General features: G+C 43.0%; 2 protein-coding genes across 3 annotated transcripts in view; both read left to right on the plus strand.

The window, feature by feature from the left end:
* The first annotated feature begins 2,011 nt into the window (after positions 1 to 2,011).
* On the plus strand, positions 2,012 to 6,067 carry LOC115108998 (dnaJ homolog subfamily B member 9-like). The gene is made up of 3 exons (XM_029633543.2): positions 2,012 to 2,101; positions 2,714 to 2,944; positions 3,569 to 6,067. The coding sequence occupies exons 2-3, from the start codon at positions 2,728 to 2,730 to the stop codon at positions 4,006 to 4,008; spliced, it is 657 nt and encodes a 218-aa protein (XP_029489403.1). The 5' UTR covers positions 2,012 to 2,101; positions 2,714 to 2,727; the 3' UTR covers positions 4,009 to 6,067.
* Positions 6,068 to 10,206: 4,139 nt separating this feature from the next.
* The window catches only part of LOC115109697 (dynamin-1-like protein), a 32,524-nt gene continuing 18,289 nt past the window's right edge, over positions 10,207 to 24,441 (plus strand). For both annotated transcript variants that reach the window (XM_029634933.2, XM_029634934.2), the window contains exons 1-9: positions 10,207 to 10,425; positions 13,281 to 13,425; positions 16,718 to 16,764; positions 18,622 to 18,693; positions 18,801 to 18,887; positions 19,180 to 19,342; positions 19,878 to 19,998; positions 21,392 to 21,523; positions 22,562 to 22,768. In XM_029634933.2, coding sequence (XP_029490793.1) covers positions 10,324 to 10,425; positions 13,281 to 13,425; positions 16,718 to 16,764; positions 18,622 to 18,693; positions 18,801 to 18,887; positions 19,180 to 19,342; positions 19,878 to 19,998; positions 21,392 to 21,523; positions 22,562 to 22,768 — 1,076 coding nt within the window. In that variant the 5' untranslated portion in view covers positions 10,207 to 10,323. The remainder of the gene's footprint in view (positions 10,426 to 13,280; positions 13,426 to 16,717; positions 16,765 to 18,621; positions 18,694 to 18,800; positions 18,888 to 19,179; positions 19,343 to 19,877; positions 19,999 to 21,391; positions 21,524 to 22,561; positions 22,769 to 24,441) is intronic.

A 24,441-nucleotide genomic window follows, 5' to 3' on the forward strand; every position in this document is an offset into this window, starting at 1 on the left:
GAAACCACATGTTTGACTCAGTTCCAATCATTCCATTCCAACCATTACAAATAGCCCGTCCTCCTATAGCTCCTCCCACCAGCCTCCTCTGTAACTGATATGTCCTAACATGACTTTGTCGGTAAAGACTCTAATTCACAACTCAAAAGGACAGTCTCTGACACCTCTGTTTCACCACGCTCCGCGCCGGGTCTGCGTTGCTCCAAATGACGGGCGTCATCTCCACCCTTAACGCTAACCCAGAAATCCCTCCTTTCAATGGTGCCCTGTTCCTAAGAGCAAAGCAATAAATAGATCTTGACCCGAGGATGCATGGCTCAGAGCAGCCGCTCCCTCTGGGTGGAAAAAAACACAAACAAACATCACAATTCCACGTCGGGTTAGGCCTAGTTTCATTAGCACCATGGCAGCAACATTAAGACTTCCAGTTTTCTGATTTAGTGTTCAAAATAAAATGTGTTAAGACGCTATGTGTATGATACGAAATCAATAATTTTTGCAGCTTTGCATTGTGCATAATGTTAAAATAACGTTACAAAAAATGTAAACTAAAGATAATTATTACTTTACACAAGATAAATAATATTATAAGGTGGAGCATGTTGATAAATGGTTCTAGCTTAAGTACACTGAACAAAAATATAAATGCAACATGTAAAGTGTTGGTCCCAGGTTTCATGAGCTGAAATAAAAGATCCCAGAAATGTTCCATAGTCCGTCCTCCTGCCAGGTGTGGCATATCAAGAAGCTGATTAAACAGCACAATGCCACAGATGTCTCAAGTTTTGAGGGAGCATGCAACTGGCATGCTGGCTGCATGAATGTCCACCAGAGCTGTTGCCAGAAAATTGAATGTTAATGTCTCTACCATAAGCCACCTCCAACGTCATTTAGAGAATTTGGCAGTAGGCCAACTGGCCTCACAACCGCAGACCACGTGTAACCACGCCAGCCCAGGACCTCCACATATGCCCAGGACCTCCACATCTGGCTTCTTCACTTGTGGGACTGTCTGAGATCTGGACAGCTGATGAAACTATCAAGTATTTATGTTTGTAATAAAGCCCTTTTGTGGGGAAAAACATATTCTGATTAGCTGGGCCTATGTCCTCCCAGGCTCACCCATGGCTGTGCCCCTACCCTGTCATGTGAAATCCGTAGATTAAGGCCTAATGAATTTATTTCAATTGACTGATTTCCTTATAAGGACTGTAAACTCAGTAAAATCGTTTAAATTGTTCCATGTTGTGTTTACATTTTTGTTCAGTATTTAAATCAATGTAAAGAACAAAATATTTTACAGACCCTATTGATGTAGCACTAGAGTATATATATGGTGTTATTTCTTGGATGACTGCACTTACAAAGAAAGGCGCTATCTAGAACTGTCACGCCCTGGCCATAGAGTGGCTTTTATTCTCTATTTTGGTTAGGCCAGGGTGTGACTAGGGTGGACATTCTATGTTCATTTTCTATATTTTCTTTTTTCTTTGTTGTTTGGCCAGGTGTGGTTCTCAATCAGAGGCAGCTGTCTATAGTTGTCTCTGATTGAGAACCATACTTAGGTAGCCTTTTCCCACATGCGTTTTGACGCAGCTGTTTCAGTTGTTCCTCTTGTTACTTTGTATTTAGTGTTCAGTTCTATTTAATAAAAATGACGAACACGTACCACGCTGCACCTTGGTCTTCACTTTCTTCCACCAACAGCCGTTACAAGAACCTAAAGGGGTTATTTGGTTGTCCCCATAGGAGAACCCTTTTTGGTTCCAAGTAAAACCCTATTGGGTTCCATGTAGAACCCTTTAACCGGAAAATACCAGATACCTTTCGCCATCCACTCATTGTAAAATAATGTTTTTAAAAAATTAGGATACATCTAGTGTTCTTCATGCTGTAGCTACTGTCTTTGGTTTCAGTTTAATTACGTTTTCGATTTCCACTCTTTTTCCCCTTCGCATCCAGTAGTTGGCGGCAATAAACATTTTCCGGTGTAGTACGCCCTAAACACCACCAAAGAGGAAGGTGCGCAATGGAGCATTAAAATATTAAAAATAGTGCGACTTATTAACTGAAGTTATCCTTCGCAATTCAGCAAAAAAATGTAAGTAAAACTGTATTGTTGCAGTTTTGACTCTTCGCATAACTCCATGATCAGGGTCATTCAATCATTGTTTTTTGTCAATCAAACTTGCTAAGCGTTAAATTGTGAACTAACCATCAGCTAACATTAATTAGCTAACGTTATATAAGATAGCCAACATCATCACCAGCAATGTGTCGTTTGTTGTGCCCTTATCTTTGGATGAATGAAAACAATACAAAATATCGCTAATATCGTGTCAGTTCAGGTTAACTGAGTTGTCTTAGCTAACGTTAGCTAGTTCAACCAGGCTCAATCTGCCTGCCTGTCTCCATCAATACTGTTAACTAGTTTCGTCAAGATGCAGATGATCGGAGTACGTGTGATATCACTTTTCTCAACTCAAGAAACGGTTGATAGTGAAATATGTCACACGATTAGCAGAAACTACATGATGTGGGGTATTTAGGTTGGAGATTACATCAATGCTAGTAGTATACCTTTTCTGCCCACACCTTTGCATAAATAATACAGGGTACTGTGGTCTCAGTTGATGCATTGTACGTCTTTTACACGCGTGTGCTGTATTGTAGCGTCAACTGTTCTTCTTCTCCTCCCATATTTAATCTACAGAAGCCACCAGCACCATGGCAACTTCACAGTCAGCCTTCACATTTGCAGTTTGTATCCTGATAATAACAGAGTTAATACTGGCCAAAAAGGACTACTATGACATATTGGGAGTGCCGAAAGATGCCAACGAGCGTCAGATAAAGAAGGCTTTTCACAAGCTGGCTATGAAGTATCACCCAGACAAGAACAAGAGCCCAGATGCTGAGACAAAGTTCAGAGACATTGCTGAGGGTAAGCGTAATATGGATTTCCAGGTGAACAAAGGAGAAGAGCAGTCCCGGATAATGTAAATTAAGAGTCATCTGGTTTATTATAAATTGCAAATCCCGCACAAGCAGAGGAACATGTCTAACTGGCCTTCTCTGAGCAGGCCCCTGTATCCTAATCAAAAAGTGCCAAGTGTTCTGTAGGAAGTCAAAACAAAAAAGGCAGTGACTTTGTCAGGCTGCTACAGAATCGCACAGTGTTCAGAATGTCATCAATGCAATACAACAGTGCGTCCATGTACCTCCTGTCTGGAGTCAATCGCCATCAACAGAATCCCTAACATTTGGCTTCCAGTCTAGCAGCCATCAACCCACACCTTGAGTGTAACTCTGCAAAGGATTTTCTATTACAAAAACTCTTAAATATGCTAAACATTGTGTTGATCATGCCAAATTAGATATGAAGTTTAGTCATCTTAAATATTCCTGTTACAGGTTGATACTTTACTGCCGTGCCTTTATTTATGGAAATGTCTACTCACGTTCCAGCGCTTTCTTTCTTATTATTGTGGGTTGTTTTTTTTACACTACTGCTAATAGAATCATTGGTATGATCTGAAACCCTTTTTTGCAACTCTCTCATCTACAGCATATGAAACATTGTCAGACGAGAAGAGGAGACAAGAGTATGACCAGTTTGGACATGGCACATTCCATAATGATGGAACCAAAGGCAGAAACGGTCCAAACGTCCACCAGCCCTTCAACTTTGGCGACATGTTCAAGGACTTTGATATTTACAGCCAGAACCGGCACGCCCGTAACAAGAGGCACTTCGAGGATCACTTCCGGGCCCACCAGGAGGCCCATCACAGCAGACACAAGAGACACTCCCAGGGGGCTTTTGGAGCAGCGGGTGGTGGCTTTGACGGCATGTTTAACGACATGAAGAAGTTTACTATTCACAGGGACACTACTAAGCAGACTGAGAGCAGGTTTCAGAGTACTACAGCGAAGCAACACTGCAGAACAGTGACACAACGCAGGGGGAACATGGTCACCACGTACACTGACTGCACTGGCTCCTGAGGACAGGGGCAAAGTCCGTATCCACATCACTTGGGCTGTGTTCATCAGGCATGAAATGGAAGAAAGCGGTTTGAAATGGGGAGGTACTAATTGAACCAGTTGTTGCTGATGGGAGGAGCTATTGGAGGATGGGCTCATTGTAATGGCTGGAATGGAATTAATGGAGCGGTATCAAACACATGGAAACCACGTTTGACTCCGTTCCTTCATTCCATTCCAGCCATTTTTTAAATGTTTTTTATTTGACCTTTTATTTAACTAAGCAAGTCAGTTAAGAACAAATTCTTATTTACAATGACTGCCTCCCCTAACCCGGAAGACGCTGGGCCAATTGTGCGCCGCCCTATGGTACTCCCGATCACAGCCGGTTGTGATACAGCCCGGGATCGAACCAGGGTCTGCAGTGACACCTCTAGCACTGAGATGCAGTGCTTTAGACCGCTGTACCACTTGGGAGCCATTACAATGAACCCGTCCTCCTATAGCTCCCCCCACCAGCCTCCACTGATCTGCACTTGTCCAATAAGAAAAGGTTGTTTTCGTTTACCATTGCACAACATTTTGAAATGTTTCTCTATGGTGTGCCCTAATGAACATGACCCTGCAACAGCTTGCAACAGAGTAGGCATCTGGTGGGAGCTAGGTGTTTTTGTTGATGCTGTGACCTGGTGCTGGTCATTGCTACTTTTTTGAGTTAAAGTAAGTAGCTAATGAAAACACTTGAGCAGACACTGTTTGTAAAACAATCAATAATAATAATTCAAGCACTGAACAGATTTTGAAGCTTATTGCTCACAGTTTACATCAAGTATAGTTAAGAATTTGAACGTGGTAGAGGAGAATATGTTTGGGAATAGTGTTAAGAAATATCTATTTGACCAACGTTTCAAACTCGATGCACATTTTGGTTTTTGCCCTAACACTTCACAGCTAATTCAAATGATCAAAGCTTGATGATTAGTTGATCATTTGAATCAGCTGTGTAGTGGTAGGGCAAAAACCTAAACATGTACCCCTTGGGGTCCCGGGGACCAAGTTTGGGAAACCCTGCATTAGACTATCATTCTATGTACAGTATATTTAGTACCCCTCTTGAATATTTACAAAGGCTCTTACTCGTTAGCCAAAAGTGTTGAGTAACTACTACCACTCCCAGACATTTTCTGTGTGCATTTAGTAGTTTGTATAGCCTACACGACTTCATTGTGTGACTCCAGCAACCTTTAGTTGGAACAAAACGGTGTGGACAATGACGCTGGGACAGGTTTGCTTTTGGTTGATGGATGGAGAAAAATGTCAGAAATATGTCCCCTCAGTTTGAACATTTAGTGAAACTATAATGCAGCATTTTGATGTACTGCTTTGTAAAGGGATGCTCACCACTTATAGTTGAAATTGGGTCAAACTATTCAGCTCTACAAGAACTCGTATGGCCAAGGGAACACATTGGAAACTACTTGCCGTTCACGTAGCCAGCTGTTTCTGTTGCTGCTGTGTGCTGGCCATTGCTTCTTCATCAAAATCTTTCCTCCTGTCTGCATGGACCACTTGAATTCATCAGCTCACGTTGGTGTAAATACAATCCAGTGTTGTTCATCCAACACCTCATAAACATCCGTTACCTGTTTCCCTAGACTGTAGACGAGAAATGTATGTTTTGTTATGTCATGTGTAAAGCCAGCACTCTTTTTTCTGTCTTTTTTTGTGCCACTGTTTGCTGGCTTTATCATTGTGATACCTTGACCCATATAAGCACTTTAATTATTTTAATCCTTTGGATAAAATGTTTTACTTTGACAGAAAAATTGTGTATCGTCCCTGTAAATAAAAGTGTTATATAAAATATCAGAAAATAAACATTGTTTGCATTCTTTTTGCGTTTGGCATGTGTGTATGCAACCTCATAGTAGATATTTTGTCTTTGGTAATGCCAAGGAAATTCCCAACCCTGATTTTCTCAATACATTAATCAATGCATAAATATTTTGTTAAGTGACTGTTGTCTTGGAAAATACATTTTGCTCCACATTGGTGTAGCATGAATCATGTCAACGCTGTATACGGAATAAAAATATAAAAGTAACATGTAAATTGTTGGTCCAATGTTACATGAGCTAAAATAACATTTCCATATGCACAAAAAGCTTATTTCTCCAAAATGTTGTGCACAAATTTGTTTACATCCCTGCTAGTGAGCATTTCTCCTCTGCCAAGATAATCCATCTATCTGACAGACGTGGCATATCATGAAGGTGATTAAACAGCATGATAATTACACAGGTGCACCTTGTGTTGGGTATAATAAAAGGCCACTAAAATGTGCAGTTTTGTCACACAACAATGCCACAGATGTCTCAAGTTGAGGGATCGTGCAATTGGCATGCTGACTGCTGGAATGTCCACCAGAGCTGTTGCCAGATAATTGAATGTTAATTTCTCTACCATAAGCCACCAACATTGTTTTAGAGAATTTAGCAGTACATCCAACCGGCCTCACAACCGCAAACCATGCCAGCCCAGGACCTCCACATCCGGCTTCTTCACTTGTGGGATCCTTTGAGACCAGCCACCCGGATAGCTACTGAAACTGGGTTTGCACAACTGAAGAATTTCAGCACAAACTGTCAGAACCCATCTTGGAAGCTTATTTGCGTGCTCATTGTCCTCACCCCAGTCTTGACCTGACTGCAGTTCAGCATCGTAACCAACTTCAGTGGGCAAATGGCTGAAGAAGTGTGCTCTTCACACGTTTCAACTGTACCAGGCAAATGGCAGACCATGAGCGGTTTGCTGATGTAGTCGTGAACAGAGTGCCCCATGGTGGTGGTGTGATTATAGTATGGGCAGGCATAAGCTTCGAACAGAATTGCATTTTATAGATAGCCATTTGAATGCACAGAGATACTGTGACGAGATCCTGAGGCTCATTGTCGTGCCATGCCTCCGCCGCCATTACCTCATGTTTCAGCATGATAATGCACAGCCCCATGACACAAGGATCTGTACACAATTCCTGGAAGCTGAAAAGGTCCCAGTTCTTCCATGGCCTGCATACGCACAAGACATGCCTCGCCTGAGCACAAACTTGAATTTTGTGCAACTTTCAGCACGCATTCACTGAGGCTGTACCTGCTTTAAGTTACAGTGGCCAAGTAGGCTACTTTGGCTATTTGATCATAATGTAGGCCTACCAGAGTGGCCTACCAGAGTGGCCTACCATCTAAATCAATTGAGAAAATGCATCCCATAACATTTTAGCACGGAAATAGCTGTTCTATCATTCAGCCTACATAAGTAGCCAATGTGTGGTGTTCAGTGTGGGCCTACATTCCATGAATCTTTTGAACAATACATGCAGGGCTTGACATTAACCTGTTTATCCACTATCGTCTCTATCCACTATCGTCCTTCAGACAAGGAGGTGACTGAAAAATTTTGTGTTGTTTGATGAAAAAAAAAGCATTATTATTCCCATACAATTATTACAGAGAATCAGACAAATTATGCTACCTTCTGCCTATTGGCTACTTAACACCCTTTAAGACAAAAAAAATAATACAAAAAAAAGCATTATCTGATTTGCTTTCCAAATGTATATGTTTTGTGCTCTTGTAGGAAGCAATCACTCCCCTATTGCTGATTATAAATTATCTCTAACTAGGCTAATAACTCACTAACTAGCAAAGGAAATGAACTAAATGTGCACACGTGGCTACATGCAGCTCTCTCTTTGATCCCAAAACAAGCACATCTGACCACGACTGCTCATCCAGTCCAGTTCAAAGTAAACGGCACAGATCCATATATGGCAATGGCCTATTTGCATATAGGCCCACTGCAGCTCTGATGGTTTATGTTATGTAGAGTACGGGCTGAGTAGTGCGTGTCAATGCAATAGAATCCTACTCCGATGCCTTCTGCCGACAACAAAATCTCTTGCATTGTTATTTTTGTTTCATTATGTTGCATTGTTATTTTTGTTTTGTTGCATTGAAAGTGGCTAATATTGCTTTTATTTGTTTATTTGTGTTATTGACTTGTTTACTTCATGTGTAACTTTGTGTTGTTGTCTGTTCACACTGCTATGCTTTATCTTGGCCAGGTCGCAGTTGTAAATGAGAACTTGTTCTCAACTAGCCTACCTGGTTAAATAAAGGTGAAATAAAATAAATAAATACAAATTGGATCACAATTGCCACAGTAAAGGGACACGTTGATAGAGTTAACAGGGAAAACTAGAACAGTGATCACCAACCTCTTCAAGAACACTTTCAGAGTCAAAATGCATGCTTAGATCTACTGCTCAGATTTTTTTTTAACATGACTTAAATGTAAGCCTATGCAACATTAACCAATTAAAAACAGTACTGTATTAAATGGTGGGCACTTTTAATAGTGTTGTTTGACAGTACGTTTTAAATAGTGGGCGCTTTGAATACAGTGTTGTTTGACATGACAACGAATGGAAATGCCAGGGAGGAGTAATTGTGACAGGGATAGGAACAAACTGATGGCCAGTTTTTCCTAGGGGACACTATATAACCTTTGGCTACATTTAATGTTTTTTCTTTACTAAATGTAGCTAAAATATTCATGCTTTACGTATTCCTCTTTGATTTAGAAGATACTGTTGCACAAACAACATGCTGATTTGGTCGCACCATCGCTGGTATTATCAGGCTGTATAGCTAGTTACGTTTACTCTAACTCAGTACATGTATTAGCTAGGGTAGCTAGCCAGCTAACTAGTGATTAGAATTACCGGCTAACATGATTTAGACCCAACTTGCTTAGAAAAGACAAACTATCCGTTTGCAGACGTATGAAACACAAACGAATAGTGTAATTATAGAACGCTAGTGGATTTATATTTAGACGCAAACTAAAAACAGCATATTTTTATCAACAACGTTGCATGTGCTGCATTGATCATGTAGACTGAATGCAGGTGTCACGTGATCGAAGAACAACAAATGCGCTCCTTGAGTGACAGGGGGCGGGGCTAGGGCAGTGTGGAAAGTGGCATGGAGAGAGATGATCACATTTAACAAACCAAACATTCAAATGCCTTTAAGTAAAAACCCAAACCGGTCCCTGCATCAATACCGTTATATCATAAAATACAGTATACCACCCAGTCATGTGAAATCCATAGATTAGGGCCGAATTAATTTATTTCAATTGACTGAATGTAACCCGGTAAAAATCTTTGAAATTGTTGCACTGATATTTTCGTTCAGTGTAGTTTTTCAACATTTGTGAACTGTTCCTTTAATATTTTCCATATGTAAAGGACATATCAAAGCTGCAGGCTAAAGTTAAATCTAGACTTGGTTTTCTCTATCGTAATCGCGCCTCTTTCACCCCAACTACCAAACGAACCCTGATTCAGATGACCATCCTACCCATGCTAGATTACTGAGACATAATTTATCTAAGGTAAAGGTGCTCTCGAGCGGCTAGATGTTCTTTACCATTCGGCCATCAGATTTGCTACCAATGCTCCTTACAGGACACATCACTGCACTCTATACTCCTCTGTAATCTGGACGTCTCTGTATACCCGTCGCAAGACCCATTGGTTGATGCTTATTTATAAAACCCTCTTAGGCCTCACTCCCCCCAATCTGAGATATCTACTGCAGCCTTCATCCTCCATATACAAAACCCGTTCTTCCAGTCACATTCTGTTAAAGGTACCGAAAGCACACACATACCTAGTTCGCTGCAACTGGAACGAGCTGCAACAAACACTCAAACTGGACAGTTTTTCCTCAATCTCTTAATTCAAAGACTCAATCATGGACACTTACTGAAAGTTGTGGCTGATTTGGGCGATGTATTGTTGCCTCTACCCTCAGCCCCTTGTGCTGTAGTCTGTACGCAATAATGTTTGTACCATGTTTTGTGCTGCTAACATGTTGTTGTGTTACTACCATGCCATGTTGTCGTCTTAGATCTCTCTTTATGTAGAGTTGTGTTGTATCTCTTGTCGTGATGTGTGTTCTGTCCTATTTTAATATGTATATATATTTGATCCCAGCCCCCGTCCTCGCAGGATGCCTTTTGGTAGGCCGTCATTGTAAATAAGAATTTGTTCTTAATTAACTGACCTGCCTAGTTAAATTAAAGTTAAATATAACAAATATGTTGTTTTTTAAACTCAAAGTCCCATAATGCAACGCCGAATTATTTTGTGCGCAGTTTTCTGGCCCGGGTAAAAGGTGGCAGTGTGAGGGACGTTGGATGACTTTGTGCCTGTGTTCAGCAGGCTAGTTAGGTCGTTTATTTGACAGGTACTACATTTTCAGAGCCATGGAGGCCCTTATCCCTGTCATAAATAAATTACAAGATGTGTTTAATACAGTTGGCGCAGACATTATCCAGCTACCGCAGATTGCTGTTGTTGGAACGCAGGTAAGAATCGCTGGCCAGCTAACTAGCATCCTCGTTTCATTCCCTTAACGTTAGCTACAGTACTGTTGTCTGTATCACGCAGTTCCACTTCGAGATATTTCATAGTACATGAACATTTACCTGTACTGTGTTTTCGAGGAAAGGTTAGCTAACGTTACTATAGTTACCTTAGCTGTAGAAACTTAGTTAGGCAGCTAGATAGTTAGCTTGGCTAGTGGCTATGAATCATGACCTGCTAACTAGTTGGTTATAGCGAATTTGACAGGCAGTGGAACCTGGCTAACGTTAGCCCTGTGTAATGTTAAAACAGCTGTGCTCAGCAGAAGGTGCCATTGAAATGTAATGGCATCACATGTCTCTACATGGACGTACTGCACATTTACTGAGTTGTTTACACTGGTATCCCCCTCCTAGCCTTTGAAGACTTCAGTGTTTTTTATGAATGAAAACATGAATGAATTCTTCCAAGACATCCCTCCCCTTTCTTATTGGTTGAATTATCATTCATTATATGTCAGTTGGCAACCAACTGGTGCATTAACACCACCAACTGGACTGGAGTGTGGACCTCAGTTCAGCTTCCATTCATCCATGTGGTATATGCTCCCAAAAAACAATGAGGAAGATGGCACGTGGGTATATGCTCCCAAAAAACAATGAGGAGATGGCACGTGGGTATATGCTCCCAAAAAACAATGAGGAGATGGCACGTGGGTATAAACGCTAAAATAGGACTTGGTTCTATTGGTGATACGCTGCAAGTCCCGCCTCTCCCATCACATTGGTTTTTAGGAGCATATACCCACGTGGGTGATTAATCTTTCAATGTTTAATGCTTTTACCACCTGTCCCCAAATTAATATAGTTCCTTTCAGAGTTTGTTTTCATATTTCAACCTGCGTGTCCTGATTACATGTGGGTGGACAAAATCAACATGCGCAGGAGGATGAGCGGTCTGGTCAGCATGTAAGGGACTTCAGCTAAGTGTACCCCGTGTCCAGTGTGCCTGCCAACAGAGTAAAGATTGCCTCAAGATTATACCTTCTTGAAGACAAAGTAATGAGGCTCCAAGGAGCACAGCGCAAGCTGTTCCAAGTAGTTGGACAGTTTTGACTTCCCAACAGCAGCGGCTCATTTTGAGCAGGCCAAGGTCTGCCCCAAACGCAAGTAAATTAGAGGCAAATTACAGCCTCCTTAATTTTGAGTTTTGGAAACAAGTGCTTTCATGAATGCATGGCGCAGGCCTCGTTTCACAGGAGCGTTGTAAAATAAGCTTTCTCTCAATGAACCAGCCTTAACAAATGTAGTTTATTTACAGATTTAATTTTTATTGTCCAACATCAGTTTTATAATTTCTTAATTTTGTGGCTGCCTAGTGTCCTCTTTCCACTGCTGAATTGCAGCGGGAGTGGGGCGGCCATGTTTAGTTATTACACCTAATTAAAATGCTCATGCCTATGCTACATTTTAAATTAGAGTTCTAGATTGTATTTGAAAACAGATGTTATTTATTAATAAAACATTTCATACAAATTTCCTATAGGACAGGTTGTTCGCAAATTATATTATACTAATATATTTTGAAGTTGTATTACTGTGTAGGGCTCTTGTTCTTCTAGGCTAAATGTCTTTTCTTAAATTATATATTAATTTATGATTTATACCAGGGATTAAGACACAATGGGCAATGTTTTTTTTCTCCAAACTTGTCATGTTGGTATAATAATATTGTTCTACTTTATTTTATTACAACGTTACAGGCATATTTCTGTTCCATTAAAATGAATTACAATAATCTAAATGTGATTTTTGAGCACCTTGGGTGGATGCCCTCATGTGTTACACACCCAATGCAAATAGATGTCAGGTCATTTTAAATGTTGCCCATCATGTTGTTTGGTGCCAAATTCTCTTAACAGAAACCCTGACTAGGGGGCACTCTTCCATCTGGTCTAAGGATAGAGATCCCAATGCAGTGAAGGGGACGTTGCACTGCGTAGGGTGCCGTCTTTCGGATGTGATGTTAAACGGGTGTCCTGACTCTGTGATCATTTCAAAATCACATGGCACATATCGTAACAGTAGGGATGTTAACCCCGGTGTCATGGCCACCTAATCATCTCCCTTATTCCTAATTGGCATATCACTCCACCTCTCCATCTAATAGCTTGTGTGGTGAGCATTCTGGCACAAAGGTGGTCGCCCTGCATTACCCAGGTGGGTGCCACACATTGGTGGTGGATGAGACGAGGTTCCCCCTACTGTGTAAAGTGCTTTGAGTTCCTCAGTTGGTAGAAAAGCTCTATATAAATCCAATGAATTATTATCATCATATAGGCTACACCTGTACTCTTCTCTCCACACACAGCTCTTGTTGGCCTAGGTGTTACCTGATAGGTTTACAGTAGCATGGCATCCTTGCTGACACCTTCACTGGTTTGTCACCTTCTTGGTCACTGTCTCAGCCCTTTGGCAACCATCTGAACTGAAGGTGCCATGGCGACAGGAAGGCAACCCCTTGGAGGCTCCAAGTGTGTGTCTGCTCTTGTCTCGGTATTCATTAGTGCTGTTCAAAAGGACAGATTCACATAGAGGGGATCTTTTGAAAAATCCTTGACCCTGTCAGTTCTATAATTGCCACACATGAATCGAGCCCAAGCTAAATTAGGTCAACTGTATCCAGGCGCAGCTGAGGTGAGATCGGGTAGGTTCAAATGTTGTGGAACGATTTGACTTGTGATGAGTTGACTTGTGATGAGTCATTTGAACTTTAGTTTTGTAAGCGATGTTGTTGACTACTAGCTCACTTCTACTTTCACTCTGTAGGTGAGCATGCTATGTGTTTCTGTCTCCAGAGCAGTGGGAAGAGTTCGGTGCTAGAGGCTCTGGTGGGCAGAGACCTTCTGCCCCGTGGTACTGGTGTTGTCACCCGTCGGCCCCTCATCCTCCAGCTGGTCCACGTGGACCCAGAGGACCGCAGGAAGACCAGCGAGGAGAATGGTACTGTGAACACAACACTATCACTGCTTTAGGGTTGCAAAATTCTGCGAATTTCCCCAAAGTTCCCAGGTTTTCAGAAACCCTGGTTGGAGGAGCCCTCCTCTGCTTAGGCTATTCCCTTCTAATTCTGCAAGGGAATCCTCCAACCAAGGTTTTTGAAAAAGATGCCTCTGTACCTCTGCTGAGTGCAAACTTGAACGTTAGGAAAATTCTTTGCAACTTCCAGCTCGCGTTTACTGTGAACACTGAGGCTGTACCCACTTTAAGTTAGTTTTAACAGTGTCCAAGTAGGCTACTGTAGGTATTTGATCATAATGTAGGCAATGGAGAAAATCCATCCCATAACATTTTAACATAGAAATAGCTGTTCTATCAATCAGCCTACAGTAGCAACCAATGTGTGGTGTTCAATGTAGGCCTAGACTCCATTAAACTTTTGAAATACACATGCAGGGCTTAACATTACCTGTTTATCCATGTGACTGAAAATGTTGTGGTGTTTGACGCAAGAAACCACTTAACAAAATAAAATGTATTATTATTCCCATCCCATTATTACAGAGAATCAGACACATTTTTCTACCCTCTGCCTATTGGCTACGTAGCTTATTCAAGTATGTCTCAAAATACAACACTGCCCATTTAAGACAAAAAAAAAGCTCTTTACCAGACTCGCTTTTCAAAGATGTCCAGAAATGTACGTTTTGTGCTCTTGTATCGTTGACTACAAATGATCTATAACTGGGCTAATAATTCATTAAATTGCAAAGGATCCAGAACGCCGCAGCCCGTCTGGTGTTCAACCTTCCCAAGTTCTCTCACGTCACCCCGCTCCTCCGCTCTCTCCACTGGCTTCCAGTTGAAGCTCACATCCGCTACAAGACCATGGTGCTTGCCTACGGAGCTGTGAGGGGAACGGCACCTCAGTACCTCCAGGCTCTGATCAGGCCCTACACCCAAACAAGGGCACTGCGTTCATCCACCTCTGGCCTGCTCGCCTCCCTACCACTGAGGAAGTACAGTTCCCGCGCAGCCCAGTCAAAACTGTTCGCTGCTCTGGCCCCCCAATGGTGGAACAAACTCCCTCACGATGCCAGGACAGCGGAGTCAATCACCACCTTCCGGAGACACCTGAAACCCCACCTCTTTCAGGAATACCTAGGACAGGATAAAGTAATCCTTCTCACCCCCCATAAAAGATTTAGATGCACTATTGTAAAGTGGCTGTTCCACTGGATGTCTTAAGGTGAACGCACCAATTTGTAAGTCGCTCTGGATAAGAGCGTCTGCTAAATGACTTAAATGTAATGTAAATGATATGAACAAAATAGCTACATGCAGCTCTTGCTTTGATCTCAAAACAAACACATCTGCTCATGACTGCTCATGCTGTAAACACAGTCCTGTTCAAAGTAAATGGCACAGATCCATATATGGCAATGGTCAATTTGCATATAGACCTACTGCAGCTCTGACTGGTTATGCCGCACCGCTCTGTGTAGAGTACGGGCTGAGTCGTGCGTGTCGATGCAATAGAATCCTACTCCGATGTGTTCTGTTTACAACAAAATCTCTTGCATAGTTGGTTTTGCGTACCAAGTCGTGTATAGTTCATTTTGTTTCGGTATGTTGCATTGAAAGTGGCTAATATTGCGTTGATTCAACACAGCAAAGGGAAACGTTAACAGGGAAAACTCTAGAAGTTGAATGAAGTTCAACCTTGTGTTTCTCTCTCTGGGCTGACATTTCCTCTGCATGGGAGCTGTGCTGCACGGTGTAGGGCACATGTTGTTGTAGACCCCTCTTCCCCGTCCTGTCTCCCTCATGTCTACAGCCATTAGATGACTGTTGAAATTTCTCTAGGTCAGACGTTGTCCTTCTGTGACTCTCTGCTGTTTTTTTGTCACTGTGTGTTGATAACTGGGTATATATTCAAGTCTGCAGCACTCCGTCTGAGTAGTAGCTACTATCCAGCTAGTATCCATAATAGCTAGTTAATATACTGCAGTAAATATGGCAAGTTATAGACAAATAAATAGGCTTTCCCTTAGATTCTACTCATGTTATATCTAGAGGCTCCTGAATATTATTACTGAGCCATTAAGTCACAACAGCGTGCAATGTCATGTTACTCAATCGTCAATGTCATCCCAAGACATTTGAACACAAAACCAAGCCTGTGCCCTGCTGTTGGGAGTAGTCACACACCGGATGGATCATGCCAAAAAGTACTGCATTGCTGCAGATGGCCATGGTGCAGCAGCTAGGCTAACGGCTAACCATTTTCACCTGTCATCTGATCTCTCCTGAACCACAGACCCCAATGCCTGGAAAAACGGGCGCTATTACAAAGGTCTCCTTTTCATTGTTTCTCCTTGCCTTTAGTCTCTGTGTTCGATCATCAGCTTCTTACTCTAGGCCTATCCCTTTCATATTGCCCCCCTTCCATCCTGCCTATTGTTTTTGTAGCCTTGATTAAGCTGCCAAACTTTGGCTTAACTTGATTCAGCGAATCAAGCCCAACAAGGTCAGTCTCGTGTTTCAGACAAAACAATTGATTGTCTGTATAAGGACATCCTGTATAAAATAAAAACTATTCCGGAGTGCATGATCGGTGTCAACTTTGTCAGAAATCATGGTAAGTATGACCTTTTTAAGGGCAAATAAAAGAAAATCAGCTGTCCTCAAACAGCTGATTTTGTTTTCTTAGTTTGGTAGGTAATTATTTGTTTAAATAATCCAACTAATACATTGATTTATTAGTTGAAAGAATAACTTTTGTTGTTTATCAAAGGTGCTTGGTACCTAGGTAGTATCGTATGCCTGTGCTCCCCATAACGCACCAACCATGCTTTGGCTTGTCTCACAGGCATATTTTCTTTTTTTATTGACAAACAACATTTCTCACTGTATTGTTTGTTCAAATCTCTGGCCCTATACCTCTGGGTTATTGGCCTGCAGGATGTATTCCCATCCCAGCTGAACAACTCAACCCGACCCAATGACCGTATCAGCCGGTCCCAATTCACTCCCCTTCCCCTGGCCCTAACCTTTCTTTACAGATCTGTAAGATGTACTTGATCTGGTGGATGCTCCACCACTGCACTTTTTATGTCTATCCAGACCCTTCAGATATGCAAACATGGGTTAGGGCCAAGGTAAAGGGGGAGGGAGTGAATTGGCACATGCTCTATAATCACAACACTGGTCATTAAAGTACTACTCCAAATGACATCTGCCAGACAGGCTGGGGAATGGGAATGACACTGTCTTGTGTTTTGTGTTCCCATAGGCGTCGATGGAGAGGAATGGGGCAAGTTTCTACACACCAAAAGCAAGGTATGTCTCCGTAACCATTCCTCAGAGCTAGTTTCTGTGTTGGTTCAAAGCCTGCAGGTTGCTGACAAAGCGAAGCACCTCTAACTATCTGTTCACCTCAGTGGAGTTCCCTGCCCTTTCACTGCTACAAATAGACATGCAGCTTAAATACTTGATTGACCTAATATAGGCATGCATACATGCAAAGCATTGTATTGATTTACTGACTGAAGATCACTGGAAAACCTATATGGATTTTGTAGCTTTGTCTGGAGAGTTTGTTTGACAGAAAATCTTATTTTAAATCACCTCAGGCACACACCCTTTCACAGTCGCAAGGCAAAGAAGACACAGGAGGATGTACAGTAGTACTGTCTTCTAGAGGGAATGGCCCAGAGCATAAAGTAGAGATGAGGGAATAGGGTGTAATATACAGTCAAGATGAGGGAATAGGGTGTAATATACAGTCGAGATGAGGGAATAGGGTGTAATATACAGTCGAGATGAGGGAATAGGGTGTAATATACAGTCGAGATGAGGGAATAGGGTGTAATATACAGTCGAGATGAGGGAATAGGGTGTAATATACAGTCGAGATGAGGGAATAGGGTGTAATATACAGTCGAGATGAGGGAATAGGGTGTAATATACGGTCGAGATGAGGGAATAGGGTGTAATATACGGTCGAGATGAGGGAATAGGGTGTAATATACGGTCGAGATGAGGGAATAGGGCGTAATATACGGTCGAGATGAGGGAATAGGGCAGAACATACGGTCGAGATGAGGGAATAGGGCAGAACATACGGTCGAGATGAGGGAATAGGGTGAACATGCGGTCGAGATGAGGGAATAGGGTGAACATGCGGTCGAGATGAGGGAATAGGGCAGAACATGCGGTCGAGATGAGGGAAAAGGGCGTAATATACGGTCGAGATGAGGGAGTAGGGCAGAACATGCGGTCGAGATGAGGGAGTAGGGCAGAACATGCGGTCGAGATGAGGGAGTAGGGCAGAACATGCGGTCGAGATGAGGGAGTAGGGCAGAACATGCGGTCGAGATGAGGGAGTAGGGCAGAACATGCGGTCGAGATGAGGGAGTAGGGCAGAACATGCGGTCGAGATGAGGGAGTAGGGCAGAACATGCGGTCGAGATGAGGGAGTAGGGCAGAACATGCGGTCGAGATGAGGGAGTAGGGCAGAACATGCGGTCGAGATGAGGGAGTAGGGCAGAACATGCGGTCGAGATGAGGGAGTAGGGCAGAACATGCGGTCGAGATGAGGGAGTAGGGCAGAACATGCGGTCGAGATGAGGGAGTAGGGCAGAACATGCGGTCGAGATGAGGGAGTAGGGCAGAACATGCGGTCGAGATGAGGGAGTAGGGCAGAACATGCGGTCGAGATGAGGGAGTAGGGCAGAACATGCGGTCGAGATGAGGGAGTAGGGCAGAACATGCGGTCGAGATGAGGGAGTAGGGCAGAACATGCGGTCGAGATGAGGGAGTAGGGCAGAACATGCGGTCGAGATGAGGGAGTAGGGCAGAACATGCGGTCGAGATGAGGGAGTAGGGCAGAACATGCGGTCGAGATGTGTGCAGACAGTAATTTGCTCTGGTGCTTTAGGTCCTCCATGCGTGAACAGAGAAACCCTTGTGATGTGCTATACTGTAAATGGCGTTGATGCGGTTGGTGATGGAGGATATTTTCTTCTTTCTTTATGATTATATTTGTTTGTATTTAGATTTCTGTAGTGGTCTTTTGCTGTTGGGTCCAGATCATAGTAAATCACATTTACATTTGTCATATGCAGCTATATAAAGCATAATTAAATAATTTGTTATACTGCGCAGTACCCATAAACATGTATTTGTTGTTTTTAGATCTACACGGACTTCGATGAAATCAGGCTTGAGATCGAAGCTGAAACCGAAAGAGTTTCTGGCAATAACAAGGTATGTCAACAATAAAAAATTATTTGATGCAAAGGTAGTCCTAAGCAATGTCAAACAGACGTTATCATTGCCAACTGCTGAACTGACATTTCTTTGTTTTCTTCCAGGGAATCACTGATGAACCCATTCACCTGAAGATCTTCTCCCCTCACGTAGTCAACCTCACACTAGTGGATCTGCCAGGTATCACAAAGGTACACGCAAAGCAAGGTGTTTTTATTTCAAATATAAAAGCTAATTGAGTTGCTCAGGTGTGATAGAGTTGGTTTGAACCCGCCACAATACTTATTTAGCTGTCTGCGCTAACGCCTAGGCATTAGCTCTGAGAGCTAACGCAAGTCTTAGGATCCCAGGCACTGAGATCACCTATCTTTCATGCACTGAACCACCTCTCTTTCCAAGTTTATTGAGGGAGATAGAACTCCAAGTATGGTTTGAACTATGATATGGGCAGGAATTAATTGTGTGTGTGCATGTTCTACACAGGTCCCAGTGGGAGACCAGCCCAAAGACATCGAGCTGCAGATCAAAGACTTGATCGTGAAGCACATCTCTAACCCCAACTCTATCATCCTGGCTGTGACTGCGGCCAACACAGACATGGCCACCTCAGAGGCTCTCAAAGTTGCCCGCGAGGTCGACCCCGACGGTAAACACCTCAATCTCTTTCTCTTCTTCACTCGGGTCTCTTTCTCTTTTTTTTTTGTTTGTCTATGCCTCTTCTTTTTGTGTGTCTGTCTCTCGCTCTGCTGGTCTCTGCATCTCTCTCCACCGCTCTTGCTCGCTCTGTTAACCTTAATGGTCTGTCACCTACTGTTTCCTCTAATCCTTATATCAGACACGCCATGGCGTACATCGCCTCACAAAAACTCTTGATTACCTGGATGTAGGCCCAGGAGTTTTTCCTGATTATCTCACTTGACCAGGAAAACTATAGCCTCTAGTAATAGGCTAAACTCCTTTCCCTATTTGCAGGTAACTGTGGAAAGGTTTAGTTATCATGGCTGTGGATCTGGTCCCATATTCATAAAGCATCTCGGAGTAAGGTAGACGACCTAGGATCTGCCTTTCAGATCATAATGAATAAGAGTTTATGGACAGGGGGGGGACCTGATCCTAGATTAACACACCTACTCTGATATGCTTTTTTGACTATGGGTTCTGGGGTTTGTGTCACTGTGTAGGCAGGAGGACGTTAGCGGTGGTGACCAAACTAGACCTGATGGACGCTGGGACCGATGCCATGGACGTTCTGATGGGCCGGGTCATCCCTGTTAAGCTTGGCCTCATTGGCGTGGTCAACAGGTCTGCACCATGACACAATCATCTTCCGTCTCTAGCATGTTGCATATAGCAAGGGTTCAGCCCTATGGAAAATCCAGTATGTAAGGGTGTTAGAAGCCAACAGTCACTTAGGATCAAAATGGGAAAGGGGCCAGCATTCCTTAAGTTCTGTTGGGATTTTCTTTTACTGTACTATGTACATTTACTTTTGAGTCATTTAGCAGGCTCTCTTATCCAGAGCGACTAGGTTAGTGCATTCATCTTAAGATGGCTATGTGGGACAACCACATAATTACCTCAGTCATAGTAAGTACATTTGTCCTCAAAGTTCTGGATAAGTTGCAGGGGTGTGATGGCACTAGCGGAGAGCCGAGCCAACAGCATGTTGCAGTAGTCCAGATGGATGATGACAAGTGCCTGGATTAGGACCTGCGCCACTTCCTGTGTGAGGTAGGGTAGTTGTAGAGGATAAACATGCAGGAGAGAGTCACTGCTTTGATGTTTGCAGAGAACCACATGGTGTTGTCCATGCTCACGGCAAAGTTATTTGCACTCTCCGTGATGGAAAAGACTTGGAGCGGGCAGGTCTTCCACGGGAGGAAAAGTAGCTTGCATCTGAACCTCAACAAACTTCTGAGTGTCAGAAGTTTGGAAGGAGAAGTTGAGTCATATGCATAGCAGTGATAGGAGAGACCATGTGAGGATATGACGGAGTAGAGTGTCTATATGGAGAACCGAGCCTTGGGGGAGACCAGTAGTGGGAGCATGTGGTGCAGACAAAGATCCTATCCACATCATCTGGTAGGAGCGGCTTGCCAGATAGGATGCAATCCAAGAGTGTGCAGTGCCTGAGACGCCCAGCCCTGAGAGGGTGGAGAGGAGGATCTGATGGTTCACTCTCAAAGGCAGTGAATAGATTTTAGGAGGAGGAGAACAGAGGAGAGAGAGTCAGCTTTGGCAGTGCAGAGTGTCTCCATGACACGGAGAAGAACAGTCTCGGTTGAAGGGTCAAGAAGATCGTTATGTGAGGGAGTTGGAGAGATGGCATGCTTAAGTTTTTTTGGAAAGAAAAGATGGGATACCGGTCTGTATTATTTATTTTTTAAATTACGTCGGGTCGAGTGTTGGTTTCTTGAGGAGGAGTTGCCAGTGAAAACCGGTGGTCAGGGATGAGGAATGGGAAAGATGGTCTGGAGAAGGGAGGCGGGGATGGTGTCGAGCGGGCAGCTTGTCGGGTGGCAGGTCATCACTAGTCACTGTATTTCATCTGGAGAGGGAAAGGATAAAGAGGTCAAGGCATAGGGTAGTTCTGTGTGAGTGGGACCAATGGACTCAATAGGCTGACTGAATGAGGAGCTGATATTAAAGGTAGTAAAATAACTCAAATAGTCCTATCCTTCACGACTTTCTTCAGGAGTCAGTTGGACATCAACAATAAGAAGACCGTGGCCGACGCCATCCGTGATGAATATGCCTTCCTACAGAAGAAGTATCCCTCCCTCGCCAACAGAAACGGAACCAAATACCTGGCTAGAACATTGAACAGGTATGAGCAATGTTCCCTCCCCAAAAAATTGGGCACTTAGCCAATTTTAGGTCTGCTTTAGCGCAAACTGGAATTTTGTAAATATTCTGTGTGACTTCCAGCACGCGTTCACTGTCAGCTCTGAGTCTGTACTTGCATTAAGTTCGTTTTAAGTGGCCAAGTAGGCTACTGTAGCTATTTGATCATAATGTAGGTCTGTCAGAGTGGCCTACCATCACAAACAATGGAGAAAATCCATCCCATAACATTTTAACATAGAAATAGCTATTCTGTCAATCAGCCTACAGTAGCAACCAATGTGTGGTGTTCAATGTCGACCTACATTCCTTTAAACTTTTGAAAAACACATGCAGGGCTTGACATTAACCTGTTTATCCACTTGTCCTTCAGACAAGGAGGTGACTGAAATTGTTGTTTGATGCAAGAAACCACTTTACAAAATAAAATGCATTATTATTCCCATACCATTTATTAGAGACTCCGACAAATTATACTACTTAGTTTATTCAAGCCTGTCTCAAAATACAATGCTCCTTTAAGACAAAAAAAGGCTTTTACCTGACTCGCTTTTCAAAGATGTCCAGAAATGTACGTTTTGTGCTCTTGTAGGAAACAATCACGCCCCTATTGCTGTAAAATATTTTGCATAGTTGGTTTTGTTTCGGTATGTTGCATTGAAAGTGGCTAATTTTGCATTGATTTGATCACAATTGCCACAGTACAGGGAAACGTTGATAGTGTTAACTAACAGGGAAAACTCTGAACTTAACTTTCTAATCTCGTGCTTTTCTCTGTGGGCTGATTTCTTTCCTCTGCGCTGCAGTCTTGGGGCTACTGCACGCGCGCTGTTTAGAAGTAACATTGGGAATGAGAAAGAAATGATATATTAGGCATACAAGGCCTCAACAGAAGAGTACTTTTGAGGTTTGAAAACATCTGGCCAACTATGATTTTAGAGTGTAATGTCACTCTAGAAACTAACAACTATCATGTTGTCTGTTGCCTTTTCTACTTTCTCATTCTTCTCCTTGTTGCCAGATTGTTGATGCACCACATCAGAGACTGTCTCCCGGAGCTAAAGACTCGTATCAACGTGCTGGCGGCCCAGTACCAGTCCCTGCTGAGCAGCTATGGTGAACCTGTAGAGGACCAGAGCTCCACACTGCTCCAGCTCATCACGAAGTTTGCTGCAGAGTACTGCCACACCATCGAGGGCACCGCCAAGTACATAGAGACAACAGAGCTGTGAGTAACTTATTCTTTCCAATGCAGCTGTTTTTCTCTATCAAATCATTTCTGGGTAACAATTAAGCACCTTTCGGTTATTGTTTTCAATTAAAATGGTTAAAAAAAATATTAAAAAATTGCTTCTTAACAGAGGGCAATTTCTCAGGCAAGACTTTTGATAGGACTCTGGGAGTGGTCTGAGTGGGGAGGGGGAAATTGGCTGATATTGGCAGAGAGGTATGGAATTCTGTCTTATTGGTCTATTAACTCATTTACCACCTGGCGATGTCACCATGGAAGACCTGAACTCCATCCCACTGAACAAGCTGACATTTCAGAGGGTCTTGTCAAACAGCTCTTACACTAATAGGCATTATCATTTCCAAAATGTCACAGTATTATTCCAGCCTCATACCAAATATATAGGAAAATCATAGGAACATCACATCTTTGACTGTACTGGGCCTTACATACATACATACATACAGTGGGGAGAACAAGTATTTGATGAACTGACGATTTTGCAGGTTTTCCTACTTACAAAGCATGTAGAGGTCTGTAATTTTTATCATAGGTACATTTCAACTGTGAGAGACGGAATATAAAACAAAATTCCAGAAAATCACCTGTATTAACTGCACCTGTTTGAACTTGTTACCGGTATAAAAGACACCTGTCCACACACTCAATCAAACAGACTCCAACCTCTCCATAATGGCCAAGACCAGAGAGCTGTGTAAGGACATCAGGGATAAATTGTAGACCTGCACAAGGCTGGGATGGGCTACAGGACAATAGGCAAGCAGCTTGGTGAGAAGGCAACAACTGTTGGCGCAATTATTAGAAAATGGAAGAAGTTCAAGATGACGGTCAATCACCCTTGGTCTGGGGCTCCATGCAAGATCTCACCTCGTGGGGCATCAATGATCATGAGGGATCAGCCCAGAACTACACGGCAGGACCTGTTCAATGACCTGAAGAGAGCTGGGACCACAGTCTCAAAGAAAACCATTAGTAACACACTATGCTGTCATGGATTAAAATCCTGCAGCGCACGCAAGGTCCCCCTGCTCATGCCAGAGCATGTCCAGGCCCTGCTGAAGTTTGCCAATGACCATTTGGATGATCCAGAGGAGGAATGGGAGAAGGTCATGTGGTCTGATGAGACAAAAATAGAGCTTTTTGGTCTAAACTCCACTCGCCGTGTTTGGAGGAAGAAGAAGGTTGCGTACAACCCCAAGATCACCATCCCAACTGTGAAGCATGGAGGTGGAAACATTATTCTTTGGGGATGCTTTTCTGCAAAGGGAACAGTATGACTGCACCGTATTGAGGGGAGGATGGATAGGACCATGTATCGTGAGATCTTGGCCAACAACCTCCTTCCCTCAGTAAGAGCATTTATATTTAAGTCATTTAGCAGACGCTCTTATCCAGAGCGACTTACAAATTGGTGCTTTCACCTTATGACATCCAGTGGAACAGCCACTTTACAATAGTGCATCTAGGTCTTTTAAGGGGGGTGAGAAGGATTACTTTATCCTATCCTAGGTATTCCTTAAAGAGGTGGGGTTTCAGGTGTCTCCGGAAGGTGGTGATTGACTCCGCTGTCCTGGCGTCGTGAGGGAGTTTGTTCCACCATTGGGGGGCCAGAGCAGCGAACAGTTTTGACTGGGCTGAGCGGGAACTGT

This window comes from Oncorhynchus nerka, linkage group LG25, assembly GCF_034236695.1.
Source record: "Oncorhynchus nerka isolate Pitt River linkage group LG25, Oner_Uvic_2.0, whole genome shotgun sequence".
In the NCBI taxonomy this organism is placed as follows: domain Eukaryota; kingdom Metazoa; phylum Chordata; class Actinopteri; order Salmoniformes; family Salmonidae; genus Oncorhynchus; species Oncorhynchus nerka.